The following is a 16484-nucleotide window of genomic DNA, read 5'->3' on the forward strand; positions in this document are numbered from 1 at the left end:
GAGTGATCTCGGTAAGCTGGAATGTTCTGACACAGGCTGGGAGGATCTGACAAAGGCTGGCTATTAAGGCAAGTTCGACTGCTACTGTAACAGACAGCTGGCCTTGTTAAAATGCCTTGGATACTGACCAGAGCGGTTTGACGTGGGTATCTGCCTCGTCTGTCTCTGTCTCGCTCAGACTCTCACACAAAGTGTATCTAGACTAAAAAGACAACCGTTTCCATCCTCATTCACTCTATCAGTGATCCACAGCCCCGCCGGTCACAAAACTGAGTAGCTGTGCCGAACTATTGCAGTAAATTGGCGTAGACTTAAAGTTGTCTCAGGTGCTGTGACAAACATTACAGTTTTGCTGATGCAAACCTGAACCTGACTCATTTTTCCATATATATTTGGACACTGACACGATTTGTTACTTTCGCTGATGACCAAAAGATATTCAAGTTACAGTTATATAACCAAAATGGGCTTCAAGTGCTGAAACATCCAAATTGGTCAAAGGAGCTCTTAGTGCAAGTGAAACAGGCCATCCCTTGGCTGCAAACCCCCCCCTCCCCAAAAAAAAAAATCCATCAGACAGATAGCGAGAACATTTGGAGTGGCCAAATCAACAGTACATTACAATGCCGTACATTCGGAGGAAAAAAAAAAAGAAGTACGCACTGGTGAGCTCGGCAACACAAAAAAGGCCCGGAAGTCCACGGAAGACAACAGTGGTGTATGATCGCAGGATCCTTTCCACGGTGAAGAAAAATCCCTTCACAACATAAGCATGCCATATCATCTGTAAAACACGGTGGAGCGCAGTGTGGCGGCTTCCAGTGTCACTGGGTCACACTAGTGTTTATTGATGATGTATAAGGGATGTACAGTCTGGTCAGATTCGGCCAAATTCGGCAAAGTTGATGGGACGGCACTTCACAGTACAGATGGACAACGATACAAAAGCAACCCAGGAGTTCTCTAAGGCAAAGAAGTTGAATACTCTGCAACGGCTGAGTCAATCACCTGATTTCAATTTGATCGAGCAGGCACTTCCCTCGCTGGCAAAGCATCGCAAAAGGAGGAAACACGTCCACGGGTTCCAGGCCAGTCATTGCCTGCAACGGATTCTCGGCAAAGTATTATATTATGTCCAATTATATCTGAGCTCCTGAAAATAGGGGACTGTGTATAAAAATGGCTGCAATTCCTACATGTTTCATACAATATTTTTCTTCAACCCCTTGAATTAAAGCGGAACATCCGCACTTCAATTGTGATTAGTGATCGTTTCCATTTCCAAATCCATTGTGGTAGCACACAGTGCCAAAATTATGAAAATGGTGTCACTGTTCAGATATTTCTAGACCTAAGTGTATAAATATATACATTTTGTCATTCAGTCCAACATTGCTCTCATCTCACGCAGAAATACAGAATAACTCTGAGCAATCTGTGCAGTGAACTTCTAAAGCATGGACAGCGACAGTGACACACTCGCTCTGTGGTTCCCTCAAAGCCCAGAGTGCTGGCAGCCAAAGCCCCCTTACTGCTCCAAGGATAAACTGTGGATTAACACACAGGCACATATATATATATATATATATATATATATATATATATACACACATGCTTACATACAGAACACAGCAGAGTCAAGGGAAGGTTTGGAGTCACCCACCTCGTATTTTACAGTAGCTTTGTTCTACAGCTCTGCACTGACAGAGACGCCACTCAAAGAGTTTACAACGGAAAACGAGTCCGTCTGAAGTTTCTCGCAGACTGCTCAGTTTTGGCATCTGAAGAATGTTCTAACATGGCGCTGTCTGTTGTTTTCAAATAGTGTGGTTCAATGTCCAGACTCTCTATTACATAACACTACATCAGGCCCTCTTGCACACTGAATTTAATTACTTCAAGTCGATTCACCCACTAATCAAAACGGCAATGGACACAGCAGAAGCTCACCCAATTTTGTACACATTTTCACTTGAACAAAGATTTTAAAGTCAGCACTAAACTAAAATAACGAGATATCTTAACTGAGTATTTAGCCTGATTCACTGTCTAGAAGTGTCCTGTATGGACTGGACTCTGGTCCCAGTGACCCAGTACCATCCTACATCAGTGATGTGTTCACATTTATTCATTTGGCAGATGCCTTTGTCCAAATGTTAACCATTTTTAAACGTATATACTAAGAAATAAAAAAAAAAAAGTAATACAACCTAGGGATAGATTATTTGGAAAGATCTTTTGTGCTTTTGGAATGCTGCTATCCTAGTTGATGCGATGCAGGGTTTTCCCCCAGTGATCCGTAGCGGAGAAGACAGTTGGCTAAAGGCTATTAAATACCAACGCTATCTAAATTCTCACTTGTCTTAAAGTATGTGAGCAAAATAGCAGATGAATAAGCCAGAACCAGTTTGCTGAATAGTGCGAGAGCTAGCGAGAATAAGAGTTTACAAAGCTGAGGGGTAAGGAGACGGAGACGCATTCAGTTCAACTGTCCGAGGACAGGATGTTCAAATTTGTACTACAATCTTGTAAAAATCAAAAGACTGAAACTCATACAGACAGACTGTGTTAATTTTAGCAAGTGAATACAATTACACTTACACTTTGGGCAGTCATATCCCTTTTTGGTAGGAAGTCTTATAGCAGACACTTTTATGTAATGGTAGGGACCTTTTTCCACAACAGGCATTTTGAATTGTCATAGTAGTAAAGCAAGTGTTACAGATAACATTAACAATGGCTCCGTTGTAGCCACTGAAGTATACAGGTCCACATGAAATACACTGCATTTATTTACTATATTTGGACACCGTACACACAGTGACACTCTTATCCTCACACCTTAATCCACTCGTTAAAGTAACACTACTGAATTCCCCAGGGGGGGGGGGGGGGTTAGGGTTAGACTAGATTACAGAATGAATGAGGGCCTCATCCACTCTCTAAAACCTGTATAAAACAAAAAAGTATATAATTGACGATAAAGGTAGTGCCTTACATCCCGACGCACAGAGAATTAGCGGTATTACCGTACAGTATTCCCCCCCCCCCGAGGTAAGATCACCTGGTCTTCAGCATCAGCACAGATCAAAAAACGCGTTGGCATTGCTGTAAATCTGATTGTAATGGGGTGTCACGTTCCTAAGCTTTCAGTCACTCCAGATTATCACGGAAAGGGTGCAGGGCTGGCACACAACGAGTTGCGGCTGTATCTTAGGCTTAGAACTGAAGTGCAGGGCTGTGTTGTGAATGTGTAGCCAGCAGATGATCCTCCATTCTGTGGAGAATGGGTACCATTGTTTATGCAGTTCATTTTTGACTCATCCAGGTAGAAATAGCTGACCGTGCATCTTCTTGACCAGTAATGCTGTGTTTCAAACTCAAAATCGTAACTCATATTTGCTTCCAGAACACTCGCATTACACGACACTCTGACCAAATGTCTTATACATAATGTACATTGTTTGAGAATAATTCTTAAAAACGTGTCATTCACAACTTGGGTTTCATTTTTGTAGTTTTTTTTTGCCATCCTTTTAGTTGTTTATAAAGACACCATACTCATCAAAGTAATTTCTGAGGTCTGGGAACATGGCCACATCAACACAAAGAAGGCTGATGAGCCAAGGAACCCAAACTGTCAGACGATAAGACGGGTAGTAAACAAGGCGACAGTTTAGGCAGGTTTTCCCAACACTTTATTCGGTGGTAAGTTCAAGTACCTTGCGGTCGTCTTCGCGAGTGACGGTAAAGTGGGACCTCAGGCTGACAGGCACATCGGCGCAGCATAAGCAGGCGTTGTACTGGACTGTTGGCCAAAATGAGTTTCCCTCACAGGGTGGCTCAGAGACTGAGTAAGGAGACATCCAGAAGGAGCTCAGGGTTTAAATGCTGCTTCTTCACACCGAAGGAATTTGGTCGAGGTGGTTAAGGCTTCTGATAAAATGCCTCCTGGGTACCTACCTTTAAACCTGCATTAACGTAGATTGTTTTGGCCACGTGGAGGCAAGCTGCAAACACAACACTGACATACGCGGATGATCTTCTGGCTGCTCGTTTCTTGCCCCCGTTGGACTTTTGGACTTTTTGAGCAACGTTGCTGTGTCTCACTTGTTGAGTGTGATGTTCTTATCGTCATTAGGAATGATGCACAAAACTACGTGACCAAGATCCACGTCGTAGAAAAAATGAATTTCAATCTAGATGAATCACTTGAAGTTGAAATGTGTTGGAAAATAATGCCAGCATGAGAACACAGATACACTTCACAAACAAAATGCTGGCCACAAGCTAAAACCTGCCGTCAGCGATAAGGAAACGCTGAAAGACCTGCATAAACCTGTTTATGTTACTTTGTCCTCATAAATACTTGCGTCTTTCAGTTAGCCGTTAGCGGATGACTCTCGTCATTGGAAAGCCCCGTGACTGGTGTGACACATATTTAAACAGCTAGTCAAGGTATGGTCTCTAATGTGGATTTCGGCTGGGTGCTTTACAGACTGCAGTGGTAATAATTAGCTGCCTTCTCCCTGTCTGCGGCCAATCAAAACACTTAACACACAAGTCAGGCGTGCTCTTGTATGGCCCACAAACTGGAAGCGATTTAATTTTTTTTTTGTTGCATATTTGCCAATCGCTCTGTATATTTGTGGATATGACTTTACACAACACAAATACATGAAATATTTGTGGATCGTGGTACACATTTGTGGATTGTCTCCTGTGGGTTACAACTGATTAAGTCCAATAAAAACTTCCATACTCTTGCATGCATGCATATAACTGGTTAAGGTTATGAGGAAAAGAGCAGATCGCTATCTATTGCTTATTAGTCTGCTGTGTGCATGCAAATTAGTGTGTGTGTGTGTGTGTGTGTGTGTGTGTGTGTGTCTCTCACCTCACGTGTGCTTCCGTCTCGGAGGCAGCTTGGTGGAATTGCTCCTTGCTCTGTTTGTATCTTTCCAAATTCTAAAGACATGCAGGTGGAGAGGAAGACACAAACAAAAAGAATTAGTCAAGCTTTAACGGAGTGTGTCTCCCTTTTTCTTTTGTATAGTAAGTGTGTCTCTAAAAGGACAAAGGCTTTTGGCAGAGTTGTTTCTTCACGTAAGTTCTGTATGTTTCACGGGATGATCAGATTCTGAGCAGCAGCTTCATCACGCCCAACGCTTCTTTTGTGCCCATAAACACAACACCTGAGAAGCAAAAAATGGCTGTCACTGTCTGACAGCCACAGTGAGTGATCCTGTGTGATGTGAATATTTTGGAGTAATGACTCCAATACTTAAAATAACTGGTAATAAACATTTGGAGAAGTGCTGGATTTTATAGAGTCACTCGAGGGAACTTTCTGTACATCACTAAAAGGACAATTTAAAGGAAATGGCAATTTGGGGGGAAAAAAAGGGTATTCACCTGTTTGCCGAGTTAGCTGTGAAGATAAACACCACTCTCATATCCGTCTGCTATATGAAGCTACAACCGGCAGCCGGTTAGCTTGGCATGAAGACTGGAAACGGGAGGAAAACAGCTGGCATGGCTCTGTCGACGCCCAGCCCCAGTAAAACCACAACTTGCTGTTTTTATACTTTGGTTTCTGTACGGCTTAAACAAAAAGAGCATTAACATGTAACTCGCCGGTGAACTCCAGAGGTGGTAGGCAGACCTTTTCTGACCTTTTTGACAGAACCAGATTATCCATTTTCCCCTATGCTAATCGGCTGCTGGCATTAGCTTCATAGTTAAGAGATTCAGATCTTCGGAGGAGTCGATCTTCTGATCGAACGGCAAGAAAGTGACGAAGCACATTCCCCCAAAATGTCAACCTGTTCCTTTAACTTCCTGGACAACTTTCATTTCATTCTTATTATTATCAACAGCATGTACTTTAATGGCGACTTTATCCTGCACTGTGAACGTACATAACCATCATGAATTTTCCAATCCTTCTGTCTCTCCTTTCAAATCAAATACCGCTTCTTTCCTAAACTCATATTACACTGGTTTACTCTTTACAATGTCCCCAATGCTGACCAGATAGTCTCTTCATCAGCTTCCTTTGTGAGTTCAAACTTGCATCTCAGAGGGTCAGCTGTCATTTTTTGGCCATTTACCGAAAGATGAACCACACAGGTTTTTTCTTTTCTTTTTTTTTTTTTTTTTAAACACAAAACGTACAGTTGTGATGCATAGGCTTTGCGATTCCAGCCTCTTCTAGCAAAACTAAAGCTCAGCGGTAATGAGTTGCATTACTCATACATTTTTAAGAAATCGTGATGTCTGACTTTGCAGCTTGCCCGGTGAGCACCAAACCCCAAGCAAGCAGGCAGTGGTATTATGATAAAACAAGCAGCTAATCCACAACAACTGCAGCCTTTCCTCTGCTGATCCTCCTAGCTTAGGCCTTCCAGCACCCAGCATCCAACCCACCCCCCAAATATTTAACCAGCAAATAGTACCAGCTGGGGAAGGAAGGATGACGGAGAGAGAGAGAGAGAGAGAGAGAGAGAGAGAGAGAGTAGAAGCTACAAGGAGGGTAAGAGAAGACTAAAGAAAGAAAGGCATGAAGGTAAGAGGCGAGAGAATAGAGAGAGAGGGGAGAGAGAGAAAAAAAAAAAGAGGGAGAGAGATTTGTGAACTGGGATTTTTGTAGGTAAAACTATTTGCCCTGACTACTTAGGTTTGGATTGGGCTGTGTGTGTGTGTGTGTGTGTGTGTGTGTGTAATGAGTGTGTGCATGTGTATGTAAGACAGCATGCAAGGAACAAAAAAAGAAAAACGTTCTGCCTGTGTATATTGTACGACACAATACAGTGGCAGTTCAATCTGGATGCATTTGCGGACAAAAGGGATCACGCGACGCAAAGCTACGTACGGCTTCATGGCTGAGAGAGCATTTAAATGTTCAGCTACGTGTTCCTCTCAGGGGGGAAAAGCGTGGGGGGGGCTGAGCGAGCGACCACAAAAGACCACAACGGTGTCTGGCCACGGTTGCACTCCTGGTGCCATGCCATGACTTCTAAATGATGAGTTGAGTTATCTTGCTAAGTGACTGTCCAACACGTAGATGTGTTACACACCACAGCCAATATGAAACCACAATGTGGTCTGCTACCGTGCTGTTGATAAACGGCGATGGCTACCAATGTGAATTAACTTAGAGGGGTAAGACTTTCAAACCATTTAGTCCTAATATTGCAAGCGCGTGTGGAAAAGAAACTTAAATGAGAACAAACGAATTAATGAACATTTAAAAAGAGCGTTGACACTAAGGACCCTATCTCAATAATAAATAAACTAAATCAAACTAACAACCAGCACAAAGAGGTAGGTCTTGGGCGGACAGACTGTGATTAGGGTGTGGTAATTAATAAACACGCTCTCAGCAAGTCAGATCACTGGTCTCAGCGCTGTGAAACAGCCGAGCCAATCACCGTGACGCATGGCGACAGCAGCTCAGGAAAAAATGAATAATCGGCCCCCGCAGGACTTCATGTTGTTGCCTGGGTGGTGCAGAGTGACACGACGTGAACACACAGCACCACCTATCTGCAGCTAGAGGCAGACAACCCCAGAAAAATGATTTGGTGAAGCCGTTTACATGATCAGATCAATCAGATGCTATTTCAGTCACACATCTACTGCATTTCACACTGCAGGTGGTCACATTATGTCCTAAAATGTGACACGGCAGGATTATTGCATTTCAAGAATAAAACATGGACGGCCGAAATTTGTTTTGAAAGTTGAAAAGGAGGCTGTGAACGCACAGGACTAATCTGAGCTCTGGGAATTACAACAGTTTATTTACATTGTAAGCATTACCGTGTTCATTCTGTGCATTTTGCTATAAATATTTAGTTTGATGTGCTTGACAAAATCACCTGAGTGGCAGGAGAATGATGTTGCTCCATGAACGCAAAGACGTGCCCCTGAGATGCCTATTGTCAGCGCGACATCTTAAGACACATTCTCCACCAAAACACCAACAATTTGCTTTGCGCTGCCTCATGTGAATGAACCTCCCACCTGGGGGCGATAGGTCACGCCAATATAATAGGTCTCTCCGCACTCAACCTCCCAGAGTTCACCCGTAAAGGCCACCGCACGTATTACAAATACAATAGCGCAGGATATTGCACACCCACTCAATCGCCTCCCCACTGTGCAGGGCCCTGAGGTGCAGAGGGGATCGCTTCGGCGAAAGCCTAAGCAGGCTGACGGGCAGAAGGAACTACAAGTAGTTGTTGTTTCCCTGTGATGTACAGTGCTGCTAACTAACTCAACAACTACCTAAAATACTACACAGATGGGCGCATGTGCACGCGACACATTTCCACTCACAGTTTGCCGTAAGCAAACGCAGACATGCCCTTAATCACACATTTGCATATCAATATGTCGGCCTGCTCCGTCACTCGTACCTGTCAGTGACAAGAACAGGAAAGAAAGAGTGCAATTTCACTATTTGGGTCGCATTGGCGAGGTTCTACAATGATGCCAGTAATTTTCTACAGATCACACAATCAGTGGAATTGGCTAACAAACGGTGTTTTATTATTCAGATTCCATCTCGCCTTATTTTTCCCATCTCCACCTTATCGTGTCACGCAAGGCTCTGTCTACAAAACCACGTGTATGCACAGTCTAATGCACATCCTATTTTTATAAATACTAGTTTGTGCGTGGTGAAATTGCATATGCATGGTTTTTACTCCTACACATTGTTTATACAGTACATGTAGACACAGAGGTATTTGTAATCATCTTGCCAATGAGGCCATATATATATATATATATATATATATATATATATGGCCAGATCTGTGACATCTCTGGCTATTAGCAGGTTTATATCATTTTGGCCTCTTTGGCCCAGGACTGCCCACACACTCCAGGATCAGTTCAGGTTCATTGATATTTAAAGTATCAGTCTTATGTGGAACACCTGAAAAAGCCCCAAAAAACGTGCAATCAAAGTCAATTTGGATGAATTATCCTTTTACCTTACTAAAAGTGACTGGAATGCATGTGGCATCATCGGTTGCCATGGTGACACTGGTGAATTAACGGGTGTTTACTGGGTTTCTGACTCTGAACCGTCACCACCCCCCTCTTCCTGCTGCACAACATATTTCCTCCACTCCTTCTTTTCTACTCATTTTCAAAAATGCTACGCACCCTTATCTGCTGTCGTTTTCCACTATTCATCGTTTCTTCATTTGCCTCTGTGATGACCTCAACTTTGATTTGACGCTAAACATGAAGGAGTGCACTGGTTTCACTCCAAAATGATACCTAAATCCATATTAGCTGAGTCCTACCCGCCACTATTTCCATCTTCCTTTTTTTTTCCCCTTTTATCATCTTCCACAGTATCTCACTCTCTCGACCCTTAAAACCTATACAATGGCTTTTGAGGATTCTTGACTCTGATTGGCTGGCAGGTGTGGGTTAACATCTAGTAAACGGTGGGGTTGAACGCTAAATCTCTCTCGTATTGAAATCGTGACTTTAAAATCATTTCAAATCACAGGAGACGGCAACAGAGACACCAAAGACCCAGCTGATGGCCTCTTCGGAGAGTTAGCTAGCAGCTAGCCGGCGGTAGTTGCCGAGTGCAAATGAGAGACAGCAGGCGAAAACATTTGTTTGAATTTCCCAGTTAAACATCGAAGCGCACCATATCGTTGTTTTAAGACGATCACATTAAAAAGCGCGAGATTTTGGAGCTGCGGAGCCGCTCAGAAGAGGGAGAGAGGTCCTCAACAACAAGCACCTGCATTCGTTTGTCTGATTCTATCATACAAGATACAGGTTAAGTTTGTGATAATGCTTAATAGTTAAAACTCTCCAGCTATAAAGGACTTAGAGCAAGGGTTATTTCTGTACAACCAATACAATAAAATAAACTATTAGGAATTACGTAATTAGGTATTCCACTATAAAAAAGATGCTGCGTATTGACTTTTCCAATTACACCAAGCAGACTATTCATCTTATCGTAACACAATAAAAAAAAAAAATTATTCTTATGGGTCATTTCAACTTCAATTGGAAGGATAAGTTGAAGAGAAAAATATTCTAACAAATGACTGCCTAAATCAGCTACTAAAAGGCCCAACACATCTACAAGTACACAATTAGACCTGATATTTACGAATAAAGCTGAAAGAATAAAAGTTGATACTGGGGGGCAAAACTACCGCAGCACGGAGGCAAATGTTTTTCATTGTATAGCTAAAGCTAAGCAAGCTGCCGCTGACAATGAAATGATTGGTTTGGAAGGGGATGATGTACTATCCTCTGATAAGTTGCGCTATGGCCGCAAACACATTTACCAGTAGAGTGAACAGCAAGAATAAACATCCCATCACTGTAGGATACCGGAAAAACGTCATCTTCTGAACTTTTGAGAATTTTAGATTTGTTCTCGCGCACATCAAATGGTAACATTTATGTTTAATGTTGCGCATTGTATAAGTCAATTCAATAAATCAAATAAAAGCTGTTCCGTGACAACCACGCAAAATTTGATTTAAAAATGTTTTTGATATTTGCATGATTCTGGACATCCAAATCAACGAACGGCGGGAGGAGGAGGAAGAAGAAGAAGAAGAAGAGGACTTTAGCAACAGTGGATCGTCGACGCTGTCATCAGATCTGTGACATCTTACAGTGAGTGAGCAGACACAACCTACAGAATACAACACAACATCGACTGACTGACAGGTTTAACTGTACGGCGCAGTTCAACCGGAGAGACGTCGGTTGTCACAGCTCTGACTCCACCCGCAGCCTCTTAATTGCCACTTACCTCTTTTCTTGCCTGTTCATTATGTTCACTCGCTCTCCACCTTATATAGCTTTCTTACCTTCTCCGTGCCTGACCACTTTTTTTGCCTTTCTTTTCCTGCTATGTCAATGTAGTCTTCAGCCAGCGCAGATGCTCACGACATGGCTACAACTACGGCTTCTCTCTGCATTTCCTTTCCTCGTGCTTTCCATCTGAATACGCAGGCAACGCTGATCGTGGTGTATGGTCGATATTTTGAGAGAATGGATAATTGCCGGACCAGGGTCAGGGATAAAAGCAAGGAGAAAACTTGTGCGTGTGGCATTGGCCGTCGAAATTTGCAAAATATTAACTGAATTGCGTAAAGCCGGGGGGGGGGGGGGGGGGGGGGGGGGACTCAGAGTGTCAACAAGCTTGTTAGCTGTGAAAGGGTGGCAACAGCTGTACTTTACAGTCATCAGCCATCAATAGCCAAACAGATTTCTGCTTCCCCGCTGATGATTGCAGCCATTCTCCCCAGCTGTCTACACATGTTTACAGCTACCCTGCAACTATGGGAACACATTTCTTAAATTCTTCTTGGGGAGCATTTGGAGTCGGTGGCAAGCTTGAAAGTAATTAGGCAGATTTATTCCTACTGTTTATTTCCACTGACGTTGGCTCATTAAACCAATGTAATTTTGTCAAAAGGTAATACTGAATTGGAAAACGACACAACTTGCAAGCTACAGAACAGGATGTGGAGCATCTCACGTAGGCTAAAATAACCTCAGCGTTGATGAGGTTGTTCTATCCTGACTGAAAGTTTGTGCCATGACGGCATGTCCGCAGGATAAGAAAATACACCGCACTTGCCGTAGCAGCAACAACACATTTTTTTTTTTTTTTTTTTTGCAGATATCACAAACATTGGTCTACAGGTGGGTGGCAGAAAACTCTCAGTCACACACACACACAAACACACACACACACACACACACAGCGCTCTTTGATCCAACTGTAAAAGGAGCAGTCTTTTAACCCACACACACTCCCACTTTATCTAACCTTTTGGTCGGACCCGACAGTGGCAGCGGCATTCGCTGAACACCACAAAATAATTTTCTATAGTGTCACACTGTTGACCCTGGGCTCTGTGTGGACCCGTGTGTGTGTGTGTGTGTGTGTGTGTGTGTGTGTCATATTCTATGTCCTGTATGCTTAAACGTATGTACCTCCGTCTACTTAAGCATTGTTCTTTTGTGCGTATGTCTTATATTCCTCTCCTGTACTGCAGCCATTGAGGGGTCACAGAAGTCACTAATGGAACACCTGGGCAGCTCGACAGTTCTGACTAACAACTCTGTTAACGTTAGCTGGGACCCTACAGCCATCTGCATGTTGGTATCCACTCCTTTATTCTAGTGCAGACCTGCATTAAATTCTAGCGGGGTTAAGATTCGTTGTCATTTTAAGGAGACAGGGGAATTTTGCTACAGCCAGCAGCCGGTTAGCTTAGCTCGGCACAAAGACTAGAGGCAGGGGGGAAACAGCTAGCCTGGCTCTGTCCAAAGGTAAAAAAATATATAAAATCTGGCAACCAGCCCCCTCTAAAGCTCACCAATTAACATGTTATGTTTCACTTGTTCGTCACCACAAAGAGCCGAAGTGTAAAAATGACAACTTGTAGTCTTCCCAAGGCTAATGTGGCTTTGACAGAGTCGGGTTAGCGGTTTTCACCTTCTTCCAGTCTTCGCGCAGAGCATGAAGCCTGGAAGAAGCGTACAGAGAGTGGTTTCCAATAGCATCTGCATGAAGCAACCAGTAACTGTTGTCGTTCTATCAGACAGCAGCCTACAACACAACAACAATAACAACAACAACAACAAAAAAGAATCACAGACTGCAAAATTCGTTGGCTTTCTAGCTCATGTCTCCTTACAAGCTAGGACACATTGTGTAGCACCTTGGCTTGTTGAGGAAATGACCAAACATCCACCAGGGGAAAAGTGCACCTTTAACACCACTTTGCCAACAACTTAGCTTATTACCGAGTTATCTAACTAAACGTGCCTGCAAGTTGGTTTAGCCGTTACATGACGTGTAATTAATTCCTCAACATCACTGCTAACAAAACTCTTTCTGTCCTTAGCTTGTAAGTTAAAGTTCATCATCACAAACGTGTTAATATTGTATCTTGGTGCTCCTGCGGGCTCAGCTGTCAATCATCCACAAGTTCCAGCCCACGCACTCACTTTGACAATGATTTTAAACACAAAATACTCTTTTAGTGCGAGGCTGCCAAATGAACTGGGTATCCGATCAACCTGGACGCGGTTAAGCCCACCCACCCGAAACATCTGGAAGCTTCCAATTTATGACATTAAGACATGTGAGGTGATGTATGTGTTGTACGATGTAAAACACCTTCAGAAGCTCTGTGTCACAACCAATCGCCATATTTTTCTGTCTCACGGCGTACCTCGCCTTTACAGTTCAATTAAATGTAGCTGGTTGGATCTCACTGAGTGTTTACCACTGTCGGGGAATGTACATAAGCAGCAAAATAATGAGGCAACTGGAATGTAACCCACAACTCTGCAATGTTTAGTAACGTTAACTTATTATGAAACTCATATCTTCATCTCCAGATGGGTGCAGCCTCAGTGGAAATATTGCTAACAAGCTAAACTAATAAGCAGCAGCCCTCGCTGCAGCATATTGAGCAGATAGCTTTTCACAGGATGAAAGCGTTAAACTTTGACTCGGTCTACATAGGGCCCAGTGTGTATGCATTTCCATAAGAAACTGCAACACAGCAGAAAAGTGGAGTTTTTAATACATTTAAAAAAAAAAAAACTTGAATTCTGATCAGAAGGCCAACCTGGCTCCATCGTGTCAGGCGCATACAGTATGTTGTCAATGTGTGTGTATATGTTAATATGTGTGTGTGTGTGTGTGTGTGTGTGTGTGTGTGGCCGTGTGTATGCAGTATGTGCAGCCTCTGCCCCTCTGTTTGGCCTGGATAAAGGTACTGCCATTGGCATTATTTTGAATAAAGCAGTGTGTGTGTGTGTGTGTGTGTGTGTGTGTGTGTGTGCGTGTGTGTGTGTGTGTGTGCGTGTGTGTGTGAGAGAGAGCGCGCTCGCGTGTGTGTCACATTATGTTTGTCCCCAAAAGGAAGGTGAGTCATTATATTTTAGGGTGACGACTTGGTTTAAGGTTAGGTTTAGGGTAAGGTAAGGCTTAGGTTAGGGTTAGGCAAGTGTGTGTGTGTGTGTGTGTGTGTGTGTGTGTGTGTGTGTGTGTGTGTGTGTGTGTGTGTGTGTTTTTGGTGTGCTGATATGTCTGGTGAGCTATGTGGAGGGCCCTGGTGACAGCATGTCAAGCAACGTGTCAGACTTGGAGGAGGATTATTATCTCCTTCTGTATGCTGTATTTCCACCAGCTTCAAATTATACTCTATACTATGACGTGTGAGAGCAAGACAGACAGTGAGAGGGAGAGAGAGAGAGAGACAGTGAGAGGGAGAGAGAGAGAGAGAGAGAGAGACAGAGAGAGGGAGAGAGAGAGAGAAAAAAAGACAAAGGAAACATTTGGCAGATAGTAAAAGGTGCATGTGAAACCAACAAAAGATATGTGCCCACATCAAATAATTGTCACTACTGCTTTTCTTGTATTGACATTCTGGAAGAAATGGAAAGACAAGAGATGGATTATCCAACAAGCAGACTTCTGGATTGTCAAAACAGGAGAACAGGGCATTTTCAATTTTACGTCATCCCGTTGCGCCTGCTTCTTCAGCAGTGAGTTAATGGCACCTGACCGGGGAATTGGTGCCACCGACAGTTTATCCCGCCACACTCGACTTCTAAAAGTCAGCATGGCAGTAGTGGATGGAAACATGCAGTCATTTAGACTTTTCGATTTTCTGTAAATTCAGTGAAAGTCAATGTTTTCTTAATGCAAAAAAAAATCCAAAATGCCTAATATCCTAGAGTGGAAGGATACAAAGTTACTTTTGAACTGATGTATAGTGAGACTGAACAATACCTACATCATTCTGCATTTGACAAATGCATTTATATGCGTATTTCACATTCACACACCGATGGCGACCGAGCTGCCGTGCAAGGTGCTGGTCTCCATCAGGAGCAACTTAGGGTTCAGTGTCTTGCTCAAGGACACTTCGACATGACGGGGGGGCGGCTGGGGGATCGAACCCCCGAACCCAGCTTTTACCTCCCGTGCGCCACCATGCTGCCCAAAATCAGTCAACAAACGACCGGATGTTTTCAAGGAATGGTTTCAAAAAGTGTTCTATCCAGATTGTTTTTCCAGGTATTAGACGACTAAAAGTGCAATCCTTTCTTTTAACTTCCCGGTGCAAATTGTCCCCACTTTTTAAAATGTCAGGGGTTGTTGTTACATCACATATGTTAATGCAAAGGGTGAGATAACATTTTCATAAGCCTAGCTCAGTTTGACTTCGCTCATCTTGGTTCAGTTCAGCTGAGCACTTTCAGAAAACTAAACCTCAAGCATTGAGAACACTTTGAGCAGTCAAACAGACTAAAGCCAAGGCATTATGTGGCTTCTGGTGCAGTCTGCAATCACACTGAGCCTGCAGATAGACACGGACATTTCCATTTTACCCTAATTTACATATACAGTACACATGCACCTGAATATATAGCATGCATCTCTCTCTCTGTGTCTGTCTGTCTCTCTGTCGCACACGCAGATACCCACACATAGAGGTCTGTCTGCAAACATCCTAAGCCCAACAGCAAACACAGCTTGTGCCACCCGTATGTCAGCCTGCCAGTCTTCGACTCCCTCTGCAAACCCAACCTGTTACTAATGAGACTAACACAAATAGCCAAGCATCTGACTCCAAGACCTGCGTGCATGCGTGCGTGCATGTGTGTGTGTGTGTGTGTGTGTGTGTTTCCAATGTGTGTAGAGACTATTCATCGAGGTAATAAATGTTTATTCAGGCCGCCTGCATGGTAATTAGAATACAGATTTTGTGTTATGGTGATGTAAGCCTGTGTCTGTTTGTCATTTAAACTAGACAGCCACAGAATCATGGAAGGAAGGAACGAAGGAAGGAAGGAACGAAGGAAGGAAGGAAGGAAGGAAGGAAGGAAGGAAGGAAGGAAGGAAGGAAGGAAGGAACAGAGGGAGGGACAGATGGAAAGAAAGAAAGAAAGAGGTAACACCTATCTTTCTTGTCGTCCCGTTAGCAGGATAGGATTGGACATGTCTACTTTCAAAAAGCCCAAACTTCAGGTTAAACCAAACAGAAAAAGCCCATTGCTCGAGTCAGTGGCTACCAGGAGCTCTATCTGCTTACGGCAAACAATAAACATAACCTCTAATCAGGGACTGAAATGAATATAACACACTCTACTCACACATGTACCCATACATACATACCGTTATTTTACCTAATGGGACAACCATCAAATACTTATTCCAAACTTGGTTAGAGATTTTCTTTATTTCAATTTCCCCAAGAAATCAGGAACGACCAAATGAGTGAAGAAAGCTGAGTGAGTATAAAGTCTACCATCAGCTTCACACGGGCACACTGCAGTGATGGCACTCCAATGTTACGGCTGTTACGGCATGCGACTCCATCTGCTCCCACCGCTCCCTCCAGGACGGGCTTGAAATTATCCATTTTTAAACAGAACATAATACC

General features: G+C 43.2%; 1 protein-coding gene across 2 annotated transcripts in view; it reads right to left on the minus strand.

Moving 5' to 3' along the window:
- The window catches only part of chchd6a (coiled-coil-helix-coiled-coil-helix domain containing 6a), a 73990-nt gene that overhangs the window by 29974 nt on the left and 27532 nt on the right, over nucleotides 1-16484 (minus strand). For both annotated transcript variants that reach the window (XM_070910519.1, XM_070910520.1), the window contains exon 6: nucleotides 4898-4968. In XM_070910519.1, coding sequence (XP_070766620.1) covers nucleotides 4898-4968 — 71 coding nt within the window. The remainder of the gene's footprint in view (nucleotides 1-4897; nucleotides 4969-16484) is intronic.

Source organism: Enoplosus armatus, chromosome 8, assembly GCF_043641665.1.
Source record: "Enoplosus armatus isolate fEnoArm2 chromosome 8, fEnoArm2.hap1, whole genome shotgun sequence".
In the NCBI taxonomy this organism is placed as follows: domain Eukaryota; kingdom Metazoa; phylum Chordata; class Actinopteri; order Centrarchiformes; family Enoplosidae; genus Enoplosus; species Enoplosus armatus.